Genomic DNA, 20002 nt, shown 5'->3' with positions numbered 1-20002 from the left:
GTCTAAGGTCACACAGCTAATAACTGGCAGAGCTGGATTTTTTCTACCTTATAATGAATCCTTTACTCTTAATTATTTCTCTATAATATTTCCAAAATCAAGTGGGAAAATGTATATGTGTGTATGTATGTGTGTGTATATATATATATAAAGTTATCAACAAGATAGATTCAGTCAAGAATCAGAAATGGATGGATGACAGATCAGTGAGTGAAATGTTAGGTGATAGGATATTAGGTGATGTGTATATATATATATACACACACACACATATATATATAAACATTCTTGCATTTGCCAGCGTACACACACCATGTTTTAAAGCTAGCAAATGCAGGGACTATATTTTTTAGTAGCTTAGTGGAGGGAAACTGTAGATAGTTCTTTAAGAAGGTAAAATATGTTTCTGGATTGAAAAAGAAATTTTGATGATCACATTAAGTTTGGAGAATAAATACATACGATTAATAAGAACAGCTAGAGTTCTATTTTAAAATCTATTAACAATGTAAAATGTATTTTTTAAAATGTATTTATTCCACTTGAGCTCCCTGGACTCACGGTTCAGATCATTTGTAGTTTATCTCAAAGTACCGTAAAAAGAGGCACAAAGAGGTTTTTTGCTGTGTTGTGTCTTTGTATATTCAGCTTTCCCCCTTGTTGTTAGGTCTCAGAAATAGTGCTGCAGCTTTTGGGCATAGTTCTGTTAGAGAGGGTGAAAGCAGGCGTTCCAGGGATTGGCCCCAAGGTGAATTTTAATGAGGTCTGCCTCCTTCTCTCCTTGCTTGCCAAGGCAGAGGATAGGGTGGGCTGTCAGTGCATGGAAATGAGTTCTGCATGTATGCTAATTAGATCTAGGCCCTGGAGAGTAGCCAGCTGTTGGCCGTTAAAGGAAATAAAATGATAGGTCACAGAAATAAGTCATTGCAAAGCCGATTTCTAGAGGCGGCTTCTAGCTGGGCATGGGAGACCAGCGCTGTGTCACAGAGGAGTCATTGTGGTCCCCAGGTCATGTGGAGGGGAGAAGAGGGGAGGTGAGCAGGGTCCTTGTGTAGGGGCTTTCCCTGGAATTCATTACCCATGCACCAGTGTGTCCACCGACCTGGGGTGGTGTCTCTATTTTTATTCTTAATATGAAATCATAATTGACTTTGATATTCGGTAAGAAACAAATAATGATGATAACTTTGGTCTCCCTTGACTTCTAGGCAGTTTCCCTCCTCCTCTTCCAGTCTTTCCTGGCCTTTCTTCTTGTCTAGCTCACCAGGCCCACTTTCTCTACCAGGCAGAAGTGATTAGATGTTTCCTGTAACTGGCTTTGTCCCAATTCTCTTCTCTTGAAAACCTCTTTTGGTAATCCTACCCACTTCTAAGCCTTCAGTAATGGGAAGAAAAATCTTCTTAGGAAAAAAGAGTAGATGATGCACATCAGCCGAGGAAAATGAGAAGGTGGAGAAGAACTAAGGCCTCTATTTGGGGATCTCAGAATCGCGATTGGGGGAGCACAGATTCCGGAGGAACCAGAAAAGTATCATGATCACGTGAGGAAAGCAAAAGGTTTTTATGAGAAAGAAGGAGAGGTTAATTCCATGATTTAGATAGAAAAGAGAAAAAAACAAAACAAAAAAACCCAAAAACCTGCTAATTTGGTGCTGACCAGTGGCGCCACTTCAGATTATTAGCTTATTGATGATTTTATTGGTGCTATCAAATGAAAGTGTCCCTGGCACATATTAATTCACTTCACTGTCCTCACATGATCCAAACGCCAGTTGCTCTGTTGAAATTTTATGAGCAACTGCTCGTAAAACAGTCACCGGCTGTGGCCCAGTTCAAGGGTTCATTAGTTGGAAAAGGAAATGGAACTTTGAAATGGAGGCTTTTTTTTTTTAAGATTTTATTTGTTTATTTGAGAGAGAGAGCTCGAGCGAGCAGGGGGAGGGGCAGAGGGAGAGGGGGAAGCAGACTCCCCGCTGGGCAGGGAGCCTGATGCCGGGCTTGATCCCAGGACCCTGAGATCCTGACCCGAGCCAAAGGCAGACGCTTAACCGACTGAGCCACCCAGGTGCCCCGAAATGGAGTCTCTTATGTGCAGAAATTTTATATAATTCCACATACGTTGTCAGGCTGGGGAATGCTCTGTAACCCTTCTGGCCACCACAGACTTTAGCACTCTGGGGCAGCCTGATGAGGGTGTAGTGCTCTGATGAACCCTTCCTTGAATAATGTTTTTATTTTTAATTAATTAATTAACTTTTAAAAGCTTTTATTTTTAAGTAATCTCTACCCCCAACGTGGGGCTTGAACCTACAGCCCCAGATCAAGAGTTGTGTGCTCTACCGACTGAGCCAGCCGGGCGCCCCGAACAATGTTTTTAAATGCATAAATTAAACACATGGGATTTCAACCAATAATGTTGAAATAAATTTATCAAAATATTTTTTTTTAATTTGTGAAGGAGTAAGGTATATTGTGCACTACTTATTCATGAAATAACAAGATCTGACGACCCCCAGAATTTCAAAGCAGTGCTGAGTACTTGGAGATGTTGGCAGTAACTGTACCAGATTCTCCCTGGTGACGGACTCACAAGTGCTTCTAGTATTCCTGTAGGGTTTTGCCTGTTTTCGCAACTGAAGAGAATGTTAAATTTCAGTTAGAGAGCAGGGAAAGTAAAGATTAAGCTCAGAGAGTCCTGTGAATTCTATCCAAGAATCCAAGGGTAAGAACACCTGGTCTAAAGATTTCTAGAAGAGATTGGAAATCCTCTTTTGTCTGCCTGCCAGGAGCCGCAGGTCGCACCATGAGGAAAGTGATGGAGCAGAGCCAGGGACAGGTGGGCAGTTACTCCACATCCCTCATCCCGTCTGTTTCATTTGTCTGGGCTTCTTGAGTTTCCTCTTGTCTTCCTCAGCACCCCTGTTAAACTGAAGTGAAATTGAAGCTAGTCCCTTCTCTTTGTCGGCAGCTGTTGTGTTTTGGTTTTGTTTGTTGGAGGGATTCTCTCTGGTTTTATTTCTAAATATAGCCTCTAGGGGAACCTGGGTGGCTCAGTCGGTTGAGCATCTGCCTCTTGGTTTTGGGTAAGGTCATGATCTCAGGGTTCTGGGATCGAACCCCATGTCAGGCTCTGCACTCAGCGTGGAGTCTGCTTGAGGATTCTCTCCCTCTGCCGTTTCCCCTGCTCTCTGTCTCTCTCTAAAATAAATGGATGAATCTTTAAAAATATATATATACAGTCTTATAGGGGAGGCTGAAACTGCTCGTTACCTGGGGTCTTCCCCTCATGCTTCTATTAACTCAGACAATTGGGCTTTAAATGTGGATAGAAGTTAAAAATATCCAACTTCAACCTCTGTCAAAGGTTATGAAGTAGATTTTCAAAAATCCCCTCTCTCCACCTTTTTAACCTCATCTCACCTTGGCCTCCCAAACACTGCATTCTCCTGGATGTCTCTTGCCTCCCTGCGTCTGTGTTGGTCCCTTCTGAATCCCTATCTGTTTCACACTCTACCAACCAGAGAAATGTAGGCATGCCCCCAATGTTAGGCTTTAGGCTAGTTTTCTCTTCATTTCTCCCCCTTGATGATCTCTCCCAACCCTTGGTCTACCTCCTTTCCCATGTTCCTCATCTGTTTAGTAGACCCCACTCACCCCCATCTTTCCAGTAGTTCTGATTTCAGGGAAACTCAGCAGAGATTCTTTGGATGCTTCCTGTGCCCTGAACAATAGGTTACGCACTATGGCTACAATACTGAACCAGTGGAGCTGGTCCCTGCCTTCCTGCACCCCATAACCTATCAGGGAAAGTCAGCCTTGAACAAATAATTTCAAGAGAGGGAATAGGATGGAGGGGGAGTAACAGGTCATGCAGGGCTTGGTAATCAGGGAGAGCTAGCCTAGTTGGGGAGATAGGGAAGTCTCTCAGAAGAAGTAATGTTTAAATTAAGACCTTGTAAGTTAATTGAGAGGTAGTAGTGTAGGAATGGTGATTGGGAAGATCCACACGAAATGCCAAAGTCTGGAGAAAATAGCAGGGAAGGAGCGAAAGATGTCTTGTGTGCTTTGGTGTAAAACTGAAAGAGGGTGTTTGAGTTCAGTGAGGCTACGAGGAGGCAAGACTAGACTGGTACACACTTGCCAACCATCTTAGGGGGTTGGGGGGACATCATCCTAAGGACAGTGGGGAAGCCCATAGGAGGTGTTCATCAAGCAGCAGAGTGCTTAGGTTTGCATTCTTAAATGATTAACACAAGTACAGTATGGAACGTGGTTGGGAGGGGCAAGAATCCATGCAAGGAAACCATGAGAGATGGTTATGGTCGCCCTCTTAAGAGACGATGTGTCGACCCTGCAGGAAAATCTGTCACCCTTGACTCCTGCCTGATCTTCCTTCACCTTCTCCTCAAGCCCATCAAACACTAAATCTTTTCAGATTTCTTTCCTAAAACAGTGTTGCCTGCACGCCTCTTTTTATTCCCACTGATTGAACTCAGACTTCTTGTTTTCCTTCCTGAGCTGGCAGTCATGTCCACTCTCCACCGCTGTTTCATTTCCGGGTCTCCTTTTCTCCTTCCGGTGGCATGCAATGTGCCTGAAGGTGAGCCCCTGGCAAACTTGGCTGCTCCCAAATGCACCAAACGAAGCCCAAGCTCCTCTTCCTGGCTCTGTCTGCCCTCTCTGCCAAGGCAAGCTCCTGTCCCTCCCACCTCACCCCCTCCTGGGCTCACCTCACAAATAGCCGAGGACACCGTTGGGCAGGCTCCTTCCTCTACCTAGAACTCCTGTCTCTTCCAGTTCACCCATAGATGCATTTCAAGTCCCACCTCCACCCAATTCCACATGCCCCCAAGCCCCAAGCCCCAACCAGAATCAATTTCTCCTTCCTGCCCATACACAGTGGTACTTCGGATGATGCATTATCTATCTAGTTGAACTTCTTACTCCCGTTTCACCATTGCGTGGAGTCTACCTCCTGTTTGAATTATTATGTATGAGATAGGCTGTCTCTCTGAATTATAAATTCCAAAGGACTAGGGCGATTTGTCACAGTCATTTCCATGCTGCCTGTCCTGTGCTCATCAGACCTCAGCAAATGTTAAACTTGATTGTAGATGGTGGTAGGGTGATCAGATCCCCAAATTGTGGATGTCTCCGGGTCACATACCCAACCCCGTTCTGGCTGCGATAGTCATCAAATGCACAAGAACATTTTACCAAGACTATTGCTTTTGTTTCTAAAAGTGCTAAATGGGACAAGTCTCATTAGGAGAGACAGCTAACAATTTTAGTGAGGAGTGCTAGGTTCCGTGTTGAAAGCTGAAATTCACTCTGTAGTATTTCTTGAGCCCTAATTATGTATCCAGCACTAGGGAGGCATAGCTATGAATGAAACGGATCTCTGTTCTGGAAGCATTTACAGGTGTGCAGTTTTCCATGAAGAGTTACAAGAGAATTTACATTTCCAAAACTGGGGAAAAAAATAATTCATTCCTTTAATAAAACATTATGTGTCCCCTGGCTAACTTCAGAGGGAAAAACCACACAGTCTTCACCTCCATACCCAGCTGGGCCAGGGGCAGTGTATGTGTTGTCAATATACAAGGAAGTATCAAAAGACAAAATACATTCATTGGGATACTTTTGTTGTATTTTATTTAAGGTTTGATTATTGCGATTATTTTATCCATTCTTTATCTCCCACTTTACCAAAACCCTGCAACAGGTAGGTTTCAAATATTTCCTCAGATCATTTTATGCTTTTGGCTGCAAAGCATCAATAGATGTTAAGCAATAATAATAGTACGTACTATTTTTATTTTCTAGTAGTAAAAAAACTCATAATATTTCAGTTTCTAAATTAGTTCTATATACGCCCAACATTGTCCTAGAAACTGGAGGTATGCAAAACATAACTTATGGCCTAAAGTAGCTCACAGAAGTGCTATTGTATATAAGAATTGCATTACTATAGGAAAAAAGGAATGTATTACTAGAGGAAGATGCTTGTGTAGGAAGCTCTGAATTTTTCTTTCAAGGCTAGTTTGAAACTGGACATTGGAATCTATGATTTTCTGAAATATGAGCAAATCTGGGGAAAACCAGAGCATCTAAACTCTCAGAACCGAAGGTTAGCAGAGGGGAGATGTAAGAGACCTTTGGTGGAAAATGTAAATAATGAGGAACATATATATTCAAAAAGAGTGAAGAGTATGTTCCAGATGTCTCTGTCTGCATGTATAAAGATCTGTGGCTTCAAATTTGACTAGATTTTGTTTGTTTGTTTTTCAAAATCTTTTCTAAGAATTGCCCTGGTGGAAAATATTCCTGAAGGCCTTAACTATTCAGAAAATGCACCATTTCACTTATCACTTTTCCAAGGCTGGATGAACTTACTCAACATGGCCAAAAAGTCTGTTGACATAGTGTCTTCCCATTGGGATCTCAACCACAGTCATCCATCAGCATGTCAGGTAAGCTGCATCTTCTCTGTGTGTGATGATTTTACTTATGTGCATCTTCCATGCCTTTGGGTTCTGGCCTTCACTTCTTGAGTTCAAGGTCTCTTTCTTAGTCTACCTCCACCCACAGTACCTGTACATCATTGTATTCATGTGTAGGTGCCATTGTTGATCATGTGTCGCTCAGCTCCTGCTAGAATGCCAGGTTTTCAAGGGTAAACTCATGTTTCATCTGTGCATATGGTGGGCTCTCCAACAGCATTGCTGATTTGGACCACTTCAGAGGGCGCCATTCACGCCATGGTATCTGTGGACAGCACACCCCAGAATTCTGCTTTGCTCCACCTGCATGCTTGTAGAGCGAACCCTGTGCCTGCTTGCTGAAGCATTTATTTGGTTAATGGGTGTCATAATTCGCCTTGAGGATCCAGAGCCAACTTTTTTCTTTAATAGTGGAATCAAACTCCACAGTATAGTTGTATATTCTTGGCTGTGTCCTATTTGACTGAAGAGGAGAGAGAAATGAGCTAATTACAAGAACAGCTTTTAGAAATCTGATGAAATGATATAAATGAATTCTGAATGAAATGTTGTGGAGATAGGAAGGTGATTCTGGTCATCTCTGGGAGTTTTTTGTTTTATTTCTTGTTATTTTGTGTCATAATGACCACAGTAGCGCTGAGCCACCCAGGCTGTTCTACCCAAGTATATGACCACTGGCCTGCACTTAAACATCCTATCTGGTCAAGGATAAAATCAGTTTTGTCATATATAAAATGTATTGGCATTAAGCCTACAATCACTACTTCATTGGTGCTTTGAAATCTTTTATTCAGTTGTACTATTTTAAAATCAAAGGATACCAGAAAATAGATAAAAACAAACAAACAAAACCCACAAAGGCTGTGCTGAAGAAGAAAATAAATTTACTAATTGTGTTCTGCACTTTTCTGCCTCTCCTGTTTACGCAGGTAGGTCAGGTATTTGCTGCTGCATAGATCATTCCAAAACTTAGTGGGATCAAAAATAATAATCATTTGGTCATGATTCTGGGAGGGGTTTAGCAGAGAGAACTCGTCTCTGATCCACATAGTGTTGTTTGGGGTGGCTGGAATGTCTGGGCCTCTCTCTGCATATGTCTCTCATCATTCAATAAATGAGCCTGAATACTTTAATGGGAGGTTATATCATAACAGCCAAAAGCAGAAAGTATGAGGCCTTTTAAGATTTGGGCTCTGGGATCACAGCTGCTTCCGCCCTATTCTATTGCTCTAAGCAGGTCACAATCCAAGATGGGAGGAGTGGCATCTATATGGGAATAAGGAAGATTGTTGGTAGGCATCTTTGGAAATTATATATCACAGTCCATTCTGGCCATAGCAATCCATATCTCTTCCACATATGAAGTACCCACCCCCATTACAGCAAAGGCTCGAAGTTCAGGATCTCCTCATCTGCATCAGGTCTGGATCAGGATGAGGCTCCTCATATGGGCTTCTCTTGATTTAGAAACCTGTGAACTAGAAGACAAGTCAGATGCCTCCCGACACACACTCCCAACCTATAACGGGGAGGCAGTGATAAGATAACTACAGTAGATACCTTTGTTTAAGTGGTGGGGGTGGGGGATGGAGAGCACAGACCAGTCCTGAGCCCATAGCAGTTTTGAAATCCAGCCCGACCCACGCCGTGAGGCTTCCAAGCTCAGAGAACAGGGAATGCTGCTGGGCTCAGATCTAGTTCTGCTCCCTGGGGGCACTTTCCTAATCTGTGGTTCTCAGAAGCTCTTTGCTCCCCTCTGTGTTGTTCTTTCTCTTCCATAAGAAATAGCCTGTGTTTGCTTTCAACTTTCTTAGTTGACTTCCTGCTAGTAGAATCTGAAGCCCCAGAGACCTCTGTTCATTTTAAAGCATCTCTGTTCCTTTTTTTTTTTTAAGACCAAAATGGTATAATCCCTTCAACCTTTGTAGACTTAATCTGTATCCAATCATAAACTACTCTGTTAGCAAAAACCCTGATGCCAAACACTTGGCCGTGGGTCTTCTCTACTTTGGACTGTGATTCAGGCTGCTTCAGGACCTGTCCCTTAGAAAGTTGCCGGGAGCTCTTTGGCTGGCTGAGGGGGCCTGTGAACTGCCCACCACTTTCGGTCTTTCTGAGATCTTGATGAAGAATCTTACTGCCCTGTCTGTCATTTCATCTGTACCCTGAGGCCATTTCTGACTGGGAGAGTATTTTGCTGAATTGAGCGACTCTTCTAGATTCTCTACATTTTCTCAAACTTCTGCATGAAAACAGAACAGCGCTTCTGCCCATATACCACTAATGCTTTGATAACCTGCCTGACTAATCTCCTTAGCCAGGTCCACAAACCCATTAGTCAATGGGTTATTTCAGTTATCTGTTGTGGTGAAACAAACAACTCCAAAACTTAGTATTATTTCCTGTGATCCTGGGAACAGGATGCACAGCTTTTTGCTCCAATAGTGTTGGCTGGGATCTCTCAGGTGGTTGTGTTTGGCTGGGACAGTGGCTGGATCTGGACTGTCTGGGGGCTGGTCAGCTCTTGTTCTCCCCAAGTGGACACTCATCACTCAATAATCTAACCCTGGCTTTCTACCGGGCAGCTGGATCCCAAGAGGGCAAAAGTGAAAATTGCAGGACCTCTGAATTCCTGGGCTCCTAGAACATGACTTTGGCCACATTTTGTTAGAGCAAGTTCACAAGGTCAGCAGTCCACATCCAGGGGAGGGGCAAGAGATTCTAGCAGAAGCATGCTAGTTCAGGAAAGGGAAATTGTTGGCAGCAAACTTTGGAAACAATTTCCTATAGCAGGTTTGATGGTGTGAGCAAGAGATAATTCAAGTTGTCTTTCCTTTGTCCTGGACAAGACCAGCTCATAACCACTGAATTGAGCAGGAACTACAAGCTTTCGTTTGACCTGCTGAGCCATGCTGGTATGCTGGGGCCCAGACCAGCACAGGCATCCATGCTGTGTGAGCCCCAGGCTGTCAACGTCATGGGTACCCCTGAAGAGCTGGGGGTATCAAGCACACAGTGGGCAGATTGGCGTTTACTCTTGGGCTTGGTGACCTAGTTGAACTCTTTTCTGAAATGCTGTGCCCCCGGAATGATGGATTTTTCTCCCCAACTACAAAATGATCTTTGCTAACTGGCTTTATTTTTCCCAGAGGCTACTATTTCTCTCTGAGCCTGCCCTCAACCCTGGTTGGCTTCCAGGATTTCTGTAATCAATCTAGGCTGGGAGTTGATGAGGCTTGGAGGTCCCAGAAAACCTACAGCATTCTCCAGGGCTACCCATTAAATCCATTTGCAGGATTCAGGGTGATTCTGGGACTGAGGCAATAAGCGGAGCATCTGGTAGTCTTGGCCAGCTCTGGGGACTGGTGCATGGTGGTTCAAACCAGTGGAACAGGGGTGCTCACGTGTCTCTATAGGTAATGTAGAGTCCCTGGATGGGTAGTGTTAAATGGACATGATTCTCAGAAGCTACCTGAGGACCCCTGGCCTCTCCTCGTTTTTAGCCTGACCTTTCACCCTAATCCTTCAGGTGTGAGCTAAACTGTCACTACTCAAAGTTTGGCCCTGGGACCAGAAGCATCTTTTTTCCCTGGGAGCTTATAAGAAATGCAGAATCTCAGGACCCACCCAGCCCTACCTGATTCAGGATCTCCATTTCAATAACATCCCCAGCTGATTTGTATGCGCAGAAACATTTGAAAAGTTCTGAACTACCCCATTCAGCCCTCTTGTTCTACAAGCCCAGCAAACCCTCCTAGGCGTTCACACTATCGGGTCGAAGATGGGTCACAGAAAGGCTGTGTCATGGCTCATGGTCAGTATTCAGTTCTACTCACGGAGCATGAATGAGGTTCTGGGTCTGCTTTGAATAACAGAGGCAAGCATGGTGCTAGGCACATACGAGGTGCTCAGTAAGTATTTGCTAAGTAGTTGTTGAATGGATTGTGTCAAACAGAGACAAAACCAGACACTGGTTAAAGTTCTAAGGACAGATTTAAATCGGGAATATATTTTTGCAATAGGGAAGAGGGTCCGAGTGAACTGAACTGAACTCAGATTTGTACAGAGATGATGGAGCATTTTTTAGGGAGAATGAGGGAGGTGGGGGACTGTGGGCACTTAAATAGGACCAGGGAAGTAGAAGTTTATAAAAAGTGGGGAGAGGGATTTGGTCCATAGGAAGCCCATCTGGGGTTTGCTAAGTGGTGCTTGTCAAAGCTAGGTTCCTACCCTCCCATAGAGACTGGGAGACAGGGGCCTTCTCGTCAGGTGTTGGCAGGAACAAACAGCAAATTCTTTTGGCAATCTTGAGCCTTCTGAAGCAGGTGCGTTAACGGAGCAGGGTCATCCTGGGGATGGGGCCTTGAACTGTTGAAACTGTTAGCATTTTGTTCAAGCCTTTTAATGAGGGAGGCGAGGAGGGAGCCAGGTGGGGTGGATGAAGTAATTTGTGCTGAGAGTCTGCAGTTTTTATAAGACAAGGTTGAGCCTGGGGAAGAAGAGGGCTCAGAGGAGCCCGGCTGGAGCTTGGTCAAGGAGAGAATATTAGCTGGTCACATGACCTCAGAGGGCATTAAGGTGGGCATTACTCACGGGGAAAGAAGACTATGCCTGGAAGCTTAGTTCAGGTCACTCCAACAACCAGCCTCCTGGCAACAGTGGAGTCTTTCAATTTACTGCCAATAACCTGGCTGTGATTGAACTCACACAGCACACCTTTAGGAGGACACCCAGTTAGAACTGATGTCTTCTGGGGGAGTCATAGCGCTCCTGCCAAAGAGACGCCTCTTTGCTGCCTCTTGGATCTCTCACAGCACAGGGAGCCTTGTAGATTAAAAGCAGTCAGTTTCTGCAGAGTGCTGGATGTAATTTCCTGCGTCTTCCTGAGGAGAGCTCTGCATGCACAGACAGGAAGGAGCACCGGGCTTCACCTGCTTGCACAGTAAGTGGATTCAGGCAGGCTGTGAGAGTGATCTGGGGACCAGCCATCCCTGCCTGTTTTCGGCCCTGAGTACCACATCCTGTGTGGAATGGGGACCAGTGAGGCTCACAGCACTGTTTGGAGGGTTCTGCCCTCAGCATCGTAGTGAATGTTCTCCTCTTCCTCTGGTCTGGTCCGTTGGTGGCCAAGTGATGATGCTGAGAAACCCTGTGCAATCAGTCTCCACTGGTCGAACACCAGGTTTGGACTATGGGCTTTAAGGTGGGGGGATGGGCAAAATAGGTGAAGGGGACTAAGAGGTACAGACTTGCAGTTATAAAATCAAGAAGTCATGGGGATATAAAGTACAGCATAGGGAATATAGTCAATAACATTGTAATAATTGTGTGGTGACGGATGGTACTAGACTTATCATGGTGAGCACTGCATAATGTGTAGAATTGTTGAATCACTGTGTGATCACCTGAAATTAATATATCAACTATACTTCAGTTTTTAAAAAAAACAAGTGAGAAAACAACAAAAACCAAGGTGATACAAGTTAGAATGTCTGCCTGGCCTGCCTCTGTCCCACAGAAGTGCTAGCATTTTATGTGGGCACCAGACTTCTAGAACTTACAAGCCACACCAGGAAATAAGAGTCTACAAACAGGTTTGTGTGCTGGCGAGTCAACCCAAGCATCAGCCTTGAGAGAAAAAGCATAAATGAAAGGGCAGTTCTTAGATTAATAACATTTGCAAAGAATTCATGCTTTCAGAGTGTCTTACCTGATCACATTTGACCCTGTCAAGGGCCAAATGACGAAAGCAAGCCATCAAATATTGCACAAACTCAAGATCCCTTCCTTCATGGAGCTGACATCCTAGCAGAGTTGAATCTGTTGCACTAGGATGAATAGGAAAATCTTAAAAGAAAAACAAATACATAAAAGTAAAGAGAGAGCAAGTCTGTGGAATAGAAATGGTGCTTGGTGCCTGATTGGCTCCATGTTCCATCTTCCCTCATGCCACCCTCCACCTCTAGAGCAGTATTTGCAAAGGGACCCAGGAGAACTTGTCTAAGTACCACATGTCTTGGATTTTAAAGATTATTTTGAGAGAAGCTGGTTCCCTTCTGTCCTCCCCTCCATCCTACCAGTGGAGGGTAATGGTGCAGAGGTCGGGAATAGGGCAAAGAACCCGTGTCCCGAAAGCGGGTCCTTACTGCCAACTTTTTCTCTTCAGGTACAATGTAAGGACCCTGGATTCTGTTCTCTTCAGGCCACTAAGTTTTACCATTCCTAAAAAAAAGAAGGTACTAGCTGAATGCCTATTTAAGTTTTACCTGATCTCATCTTTCAAATGCAATAGGATATTCGAGACTCTGGATTCAATATTTAGCATTGTTCCACACAAAACACTAAGGGATCCAAATTTGTAGCAAATTCCCATGGCAGTTTTAAAGTTGAGCTGCTATAGTAAATAATGGGGCATTCTTGATATGTGAATATGAAATATGTGTGCAGGGAAAGAAAGTAACATTGTACTTTATAAGCACTATCTTGAGAATAGAAAATGCAGTGTCCTAAATATAACTATATTGGCAAAAAAAAAATTCATTTCAGAATTGGGGGACCAATCTTTGGACCTGTGAGCATGCTTTTATTTTTACCAAGACCTTACAAATATTGGGATGTAGTCACTGACTGATTGGCTTATTGCACTAAAAACAAACAAAAAATGTTAAGAAAAATATTCATGCCCTGATAACCCAAATGAACAAATTTAAAATTTTTTAAAGATGTTCCAATATAATGAAAATTGGCCAAGATTCACAGCTTATTTTCTATGAATATATATATATATTTTTTTAAGACTTTATTTATTTATTTGAGAGAGAGAGAATGAGAGAGAGCACATGAGAGGGGGGAGGGTCAGAGGGAGAAGCAGACTCCCTGCCGAGCAGGGAGCCCGATGCAGGACTCCATCCAGGGACTCCAGGATCATGACCTGAGCCGAAGGCAGTCGCTTAACCAACTGAGCCACCCAGGCACCCTTATGAATATATTTTTTAAAAGAGTTTTATTTTGAGGAGTAAAAGAGTCAAACACGGTATTTACTTCTAAACCAACAGAGTGTGAAAAGTCCTACATGAAAACCATACGTGACACATAGATAATCAGGAACCGTAACTGAGATTCGGCCCATCTACTTATTATGAAACTGTAAACAAAATGCACTGAGAAATGGTCAGCGAGTGGCAGGCAGGCCCCAGCTCAGCAGAAAAGAGACACAGATAAACATGGCACATGACATCTGTGTCTTCTTTGGATGAGAAACAATTTCATCAGAGTGAGTGATGGTCATTATCCACAGGATGATTAGTGTTGGACTTGTGCGTGTGTGTATAAACACGTTCATTAAAATGCATTTTTAATCTCTAGTTCTAAGAGGTTGCTGTTTTAATTCCTACCCTGAAAAACTCCTCTTGTCTTTTCCACCTTGCACTAGTATTGTGTTTGTTTCCTTCCGTGTGAAAAGAAACTGGTCAGTGACTTTCCGTGTGAAAAGAAACTGGTCAGTGACTTTCCTCTGTGTGAAAGCCATGTCAAGGGCTAGTGAGCTCTATGGTTCCTTGGTTACCATATTTTAAAATGTAATCAAAATATGTGGTCGAACAAAGGATTTTTGTTTCTTTCTATCCAGATGATGAGTTTAGACCCTGAAATACTGAAATTTCTAGGACAGTGTGATTGCTAATTTATGGGATAAGATGATGGGGATTTATGAAATCAAGACTGTTCAGGAAAAGCCAGGAAATGTGATTTGATGATTTCAGAGCTACCTGATTCATTGGAAAAAAAAAAAAAAAAACAGCAAAAAAACCCCTGTTCTCTGTGAGTTTGCTGTCAGAAACCAAATGAAATAATTAATGAGCTGCAGCAACTGAATCTTTGAGATGCATTTATATGAAATCAATTAGTTACTTGTCTACCTTGAGTCATGATTGCCAATTGATGGTACATCACAATTAATTTTGAAAAATCAGGATTTTAAAAACGTAGTGGTATTCGCTCAATGAGTAACACGCTAGTGAGTAACACAAATGGAAGTTTGGTGAGCCAAGGGTAGTTTGGGAGAGTACAAGCCAGGATCCTGTCTCTACACAGTAGGTGGTAGGCAGACTGCAAAGGTGAGTGAGGAGGGAGGGTTTCAGGTTCCTTTTTATCTACTTATCTGCTGTGTGACCTCAAGTGAGAGGCTGAACTCCGTAGGCCTCGAATTCCTCATCAGCAACACCAGGGTCACAGAGCCTACCTTGTAGGTTGTTGTGTAGATCATACTAGTTAATGTATGTGAAGAGTATAGCAGTGTTTGGCCTTTTTATTATGTGTTTGTTAGAATCACGAATGTTATTTGTGTGCACACTGCAACTCTAGTTCAAATCAGTTTTATTTTACTAACAAATAATGAGTTCTTATACGCTTTACGCTCTGCTGAAAACTGGGATGGTTACATCAAATTAAAAGAGAAATAGTTTCTAAAAATGTGAAGCTCTGGGTAGATAAGAAGGATTATGCAAATTATCTTTATATATACAATTGTGAATTTCATTTATTAAGTACGAATCCTTATACAAACACACACCCTCACAGAGTCTTGCTTTCACCCCTCTGCTCGTGTACACCCACATGTGTGCCCGAACACACACATATCTTGGACAACTGATATCTTGAATCTTGAATCCACAGGAAGTCATGTGGTCTTCTCAAATCTATAGCCACTTCTGATTTTTGTTGATTGGTCAATTGGTTGGTTTTCTGCTCTTTGTTTTGGTTTTAAATTGAAAACCCCTACACCCAGGCAACATTGAGAGCTCTCACCTTGATGTTGATGGGACACTTTCTGCAGTCTGGGCCAGGCTTTTGCATCCGAGTGTGACTTAGTTGGTCCATCCTGTAGCCTGCCCATTCCTTGCTAGCAATATTCTTCCTGACTGTAGATGTAGGTAACCAACAACCAAGGGCTTTTGATTTACCTAACTTAGAAACCTCTTCCTTGTCCCACTTGTTTCATAGATGGCTATGAACACAGATGATCACGGCTGATTCATAAATGGTATTATTAACATTTTCTATTAGAATCACCGTATGATTCAAGCCCTCCTAGGAAACCTGCTATCTGGAGGGGTCAGCTAGGGTTCTGTGCTCCCCACATCTTTTCCATTCTTCCTTTTTTTCCCACCGCTTCTGTTCCAAAGTGGGTCCATTCCCTCCCCAAGTATTGAAGGAGACTTCATTCATTCATTCATCATGTAGACAGTCAGCGTCCACTTTGCAAAACAGGAGTATTTCTGGAACCAGGAAAATCCTGTTTTTGCCTGTGTCATTCTCATGTAGAAGTCTGAGAAAAGTACCCAATGATTTTGCAGCCTCATCATAATATTTAATTGGAATTTCTTTTTTTGCTGAATTTTTTTGTAGTCTAGGAAAAAATCACAACATTCCTGCTTTTCATTTTGCCTGAAAGGAGATGAGCATGGTTGGTGGAGATTGGATTCTTTAAGTAATTGAAATTCTTTGAGCCAGTTGCAATTAAGAGGTTGGTGCATTGTAACTAGTAGGTTGGTGTGAGGCAGCCAGAGAAAATGGAATATTCTGTCACAACCTGAAAAACACGCATTTCCTCCTTTATTTGATGTGGATATGGGGGCTTGAATGCATTTCTACTATATGATGGCCAACTTCCTGTTTTGGGGGTTTTTTTTTACAGGGATATAGGGAAAAATAAAATATGTATAAATTAATGAAAACAAAATGAGAATGCATACTAATGCTCTGTTAGTTGGCTTAATTTAGAATTCATTTTTTTGGTTTATTTTCTGTTCTCAGAGTTTGGTTTTGTAGAAAAGGCACACAATCAGCATTCTTCAGGAGGCCCAGACTCCAGTGGGAGGATCACAGGATTTGGCACCAAACGTGTCTGATGTTACCTGTAGTTTAGTAGTTGTGGCCACATTGGGCAAATGTCATAACCCATCTGATCCTCAGTTAACTCATCTATAAAACGGGTATAATAATGCCAGTCTCCTTGATGGCTTTGTAAATCGGATTTAGATAATGTTTATAAAACAACAGATAATGGAGCTCATAAAAGAGAGTTGCTGTTTTCATTTTTATTTTTGTTTTTCTGGTGCAGGACATCGAGTTTCAAATTTACTTGTGGACCCTTGCTTTCTATGTAATCTGAGAGCAGGAGTAACTTTAAGCTGTCCATCAAGTTCTCAACTTCCCTTAAAGGAGGTTCAGGATACTAATTTAGGTTGTTCTTCAGGGTTTAGGTGAAGGAAGAAAAAAGAGAAATGTGCATACTTTCAGGTAGATTCTCACCCTCCGTTCTCAGCCGTTTTCAACCATGACTACCTGTCAGAATCACCAGGGGAGCTCCTAGAATATACTGATGCCCAGGCCACCCCCAAACACCTAAATTAAAGTATCTGGAGAGGGGTCAGGCTTTGATACCTTTAAAAAAGATGACTTAGCAGCCAGGATTGAGTATCCCTGCTTAAAACCACCCCAGTCTAATAAGGTGTTTGATTCTTGTAGATTTCATGGCAGACCCACACTGGTCCCTTCCCATCCGGTTTGTGGACCCAATTTTCCCTGTTTCAGTTTAACCCTGTTTGTCCCACTTGTTCTCTCAGTGATAATATAAAAAGGTGGCAACTTCTACTGGAATATTCCACATCTTCCTGGACTCTGGGGTGTGGGTCACGTTTATTGCTATAGCTTTATTGTCTAGCATGTGGCTCAGAAGAGAAGGGAGCCCAGTGATTGCTTTGGGATTTGAAATGGTGGATTCCTCTTCAGCCCTCACATCTCTAGGCTAAATATTATTTCAGTCAAGCTGCTGGTGTGCAGTGTCAGCATGAAAATAGCATAACCTGATGGAAAGGGGTCTCCTCCTTGCAAAATAGCATCTCTTCCCTGTTCCACAAGATCAACACTCAGCAGAAGCTTACAAATTAGCATTCTTGCAATGGAAATGTGGCCATGAAATGATGTTGCGTGTGCCTTTGTTGCAAAATATTTAGCAAGGTACTGTGCCATTTGCTGAGGATGCAAAATCAAATAAGCAGTGGTCCCTACCCACCCAGGAACTCTGAGTGGAGGAGATGGAGAAACGGATGATGAGAATGATAGAGCAACAATAGGAACTGGCAGTGAGCAGGCTGGGAAGGCTGTCCGTGGCTCTTGGTGGCTCAGTGAGCTCTCTCGCTCCTGTAGCTTCTGGTTCTCCCTCAGTGCTGTTCTTTCTTGGTAAATTCCTGCTGTTTCACCGTGCTTCTATTTCCCCATCTGTTGAGCGATCCTAATTATGCTCTTGCTTGCTTTCCAATATATTTCCAAGGGAAATCATCATTCTGATATAAACTCATAAGCGCTATGATTAGCAAGAGTTTAACCTCTTTGATTCTTTCTAAATCCAATCATATAGGCATGAATAAATCATGAACCCAAAGATATTCTTCCCAATTATTTGGATTAAATAATGATTTTTCTTGAAATATTCTTATCTTAGTTTTGCTCACCTAAATGCTTGTTTTCTCTCTAGACCTTCTCACTGCACTTCCTATTTCCCTTTGGCCGATTTATGTTTTTGCAACTTTCTTTGAAAAAGCATAAGTTGGATTTTTTTCTCATTATAATAGTAATAGCTTCTCACTATAGAAAATTTGGAATCTACAGAGAAATGATTGGAAAAACACAATCAGGGCACCTGGGTGGCTCAGTTGGTTAAGCGACTGCCTTCGGCTCAGGTCATGATCCTGGAGTCCCAGGATCAAGTCCCCCATCGGGCTCCCTGCTCGGCAGGGAGTCTGCTTCTCCCTCTGACCCTCCTCCCTCTCATGCTCTCTGTCTCTCATTCTCTCTCTCTCAAATAAATAAATAAAATCTTTAAAAAAAAAAAAAGAAAAACACAATCATCCATGTGACCATCAACAAAACTTTTTTTTAAGTTTGGTATTTTATGCATAATTACATACATATGCTCTTATTAAACAAAGAAATTTATATCTTAATTTTGAACTTAATATTATACCATAAGCACCTTTACATTATTTTAACATTTTAAACATTATTTTAAATTGGCCGTAAAATATCCAGTGTAGTAGATTAAATTTATGCAACTCTTTACTATTGGACATGTTATCTATTTTTGATTTTTCTTTTTCTGAATAAATTCTGCTACAGGAAGTATTTTTGTGCAAAACATTTTCTTTTTGCTCATTAACTTGGGATCAGTTCTCAGAAGAGGGGGCAAAAGGCTAAGGAGGTTAAGCTGCTTTCTTAAGACTGTGGGATTTTCAGGGAGCATGTAGGGCACCCTTGTGGTTACGTGCAGGGGGAGCTGGGGTCATGAGGAGTGAGGACCTGAAGGAATTCTGCCTTCATGCAGTGTGGGGCCCGCCGCCCACTCAGAACAAGTGATTGTGAAAGAGCTGGAGTGTCTGGCATATGTCTCGTGGCCCTCCCTTGCCCATCACATCTGCCTTTTCTGCAGCAGAGGATGCTGATGAGCTGTGCCATCCACATGCTTCCAGACATGGCTGACCACGCCACCAAGGTGACGTTGTCCACCTGCCCTTTGCAGCTGGAGGGGACGCTGGAGCCACCCCAAAGCTACTTTCCAGCTACTGTAGGAATCCAGCTGCCCAGGTCTCTGTTATAAACATGCTGCTGCTGATATTAATTCCTTGCTATTTCCTGGCCTCTTATTGGCAGGATGAGCTCATTCATCTGTCTTCATCTATCTGCCCTGGACAGGGGTGGCTGTGTTCCTCCCCACGGGGTGCATAATTGTGGTAACCGTCATTAGGCAAGGCCTTGATGAGTAACTGTTCAGAATAATTAAGCCCCTTAATGGGATGGAACCTGGATTAATGAATGGACTGGCGGCCTGCAGGCCTGCATAGCAGATCCTCCTGGCTGGTGTCAGGCAGGTGATCCTTGTTGCTCATTGCCCACAAGGCAGGTGTTCTCTGCTAAGTTCCTGGACGTGTGGCACTGCCTGACTTCCCAAAGCTGTGACTGATCCCTGCCCTCAGGATGCTTGTGAACGCATGTGTAGGCCACCATCTCCTCTCTCTTTGGATGAGGAATTCCATGTTCCACAGACATGTCCAGAGAGCTGCTGGGGCCTCTGGCCACCTTTACCGGCTCTACTGTCTCCCTCGAGCCCAAGCCTCACCATGGAGCTCATCACTGTCTTATCTCATAAATGCCTGAGATCTTTCCATTTTTCTGATCGCCACTGACACTACTCTGTCCCACCAGACCACACGCCAACCTGATTGTTCATCAGCCTCCAGCCCTGACCTGTACCAGTCCTTCTCCAATTTGTAGTCAGAATTTTTTTTTAATTTTTTAATGATTTATTTATTTTAGAGCACACCTGAGTTGGGGGAGGGGCAGAGGAAGAGCATCTTCAAGCAGGCTCCACGCCCAGTGTGGAGCCTGACGTGGGGCTCAATCTCACAACCCTGAAACCATGACGTGAGCCAAAACCAAGAGTC

At 43.1% G+C, this 20002-nt stretch overlaps 1 protein-coding gene across 1 annotated transcript in view; it reads left to right on the top strand.

The window, feature by feature from the left end:
* Positions 1-20002, top strand: part of PLD5 (phospholipase D family member 5) — a 405754-nt gene that overhangs the window by 199839 nt on the left and 185913 nt on the right. Inside the window, exon 3 of the mRNA XM_045879152.2 lies at positions 6305-6473. Coding sequence (XP_045735108.1) covers positions 6305-6473 — 169 coding nt within the window. The remainder of the gene's footprint in view (positions 1-6304; positions 6474-20002) is intronic.

Source organism: Mirounga angustirostris, unplaced genomic scaffold, assembly GCF_029215605.1.
Source record: "Mirounga angustirostris isolate CCGP_5_RB_7025 unplaced genomic scaffold, mMirAng1.0.hap1 SCAF_6, whole genome shotgun sequence".
Classification (NCBI taxonomy): Eukaryota; Metazoa; Chordata; class Mammalia; order Carnivora; family Phocidae; genus Mirounga; species Mirounga angustirostris.
This window is presented reverse-complemented; position numbering and strand designations above follow the sequence as displayed.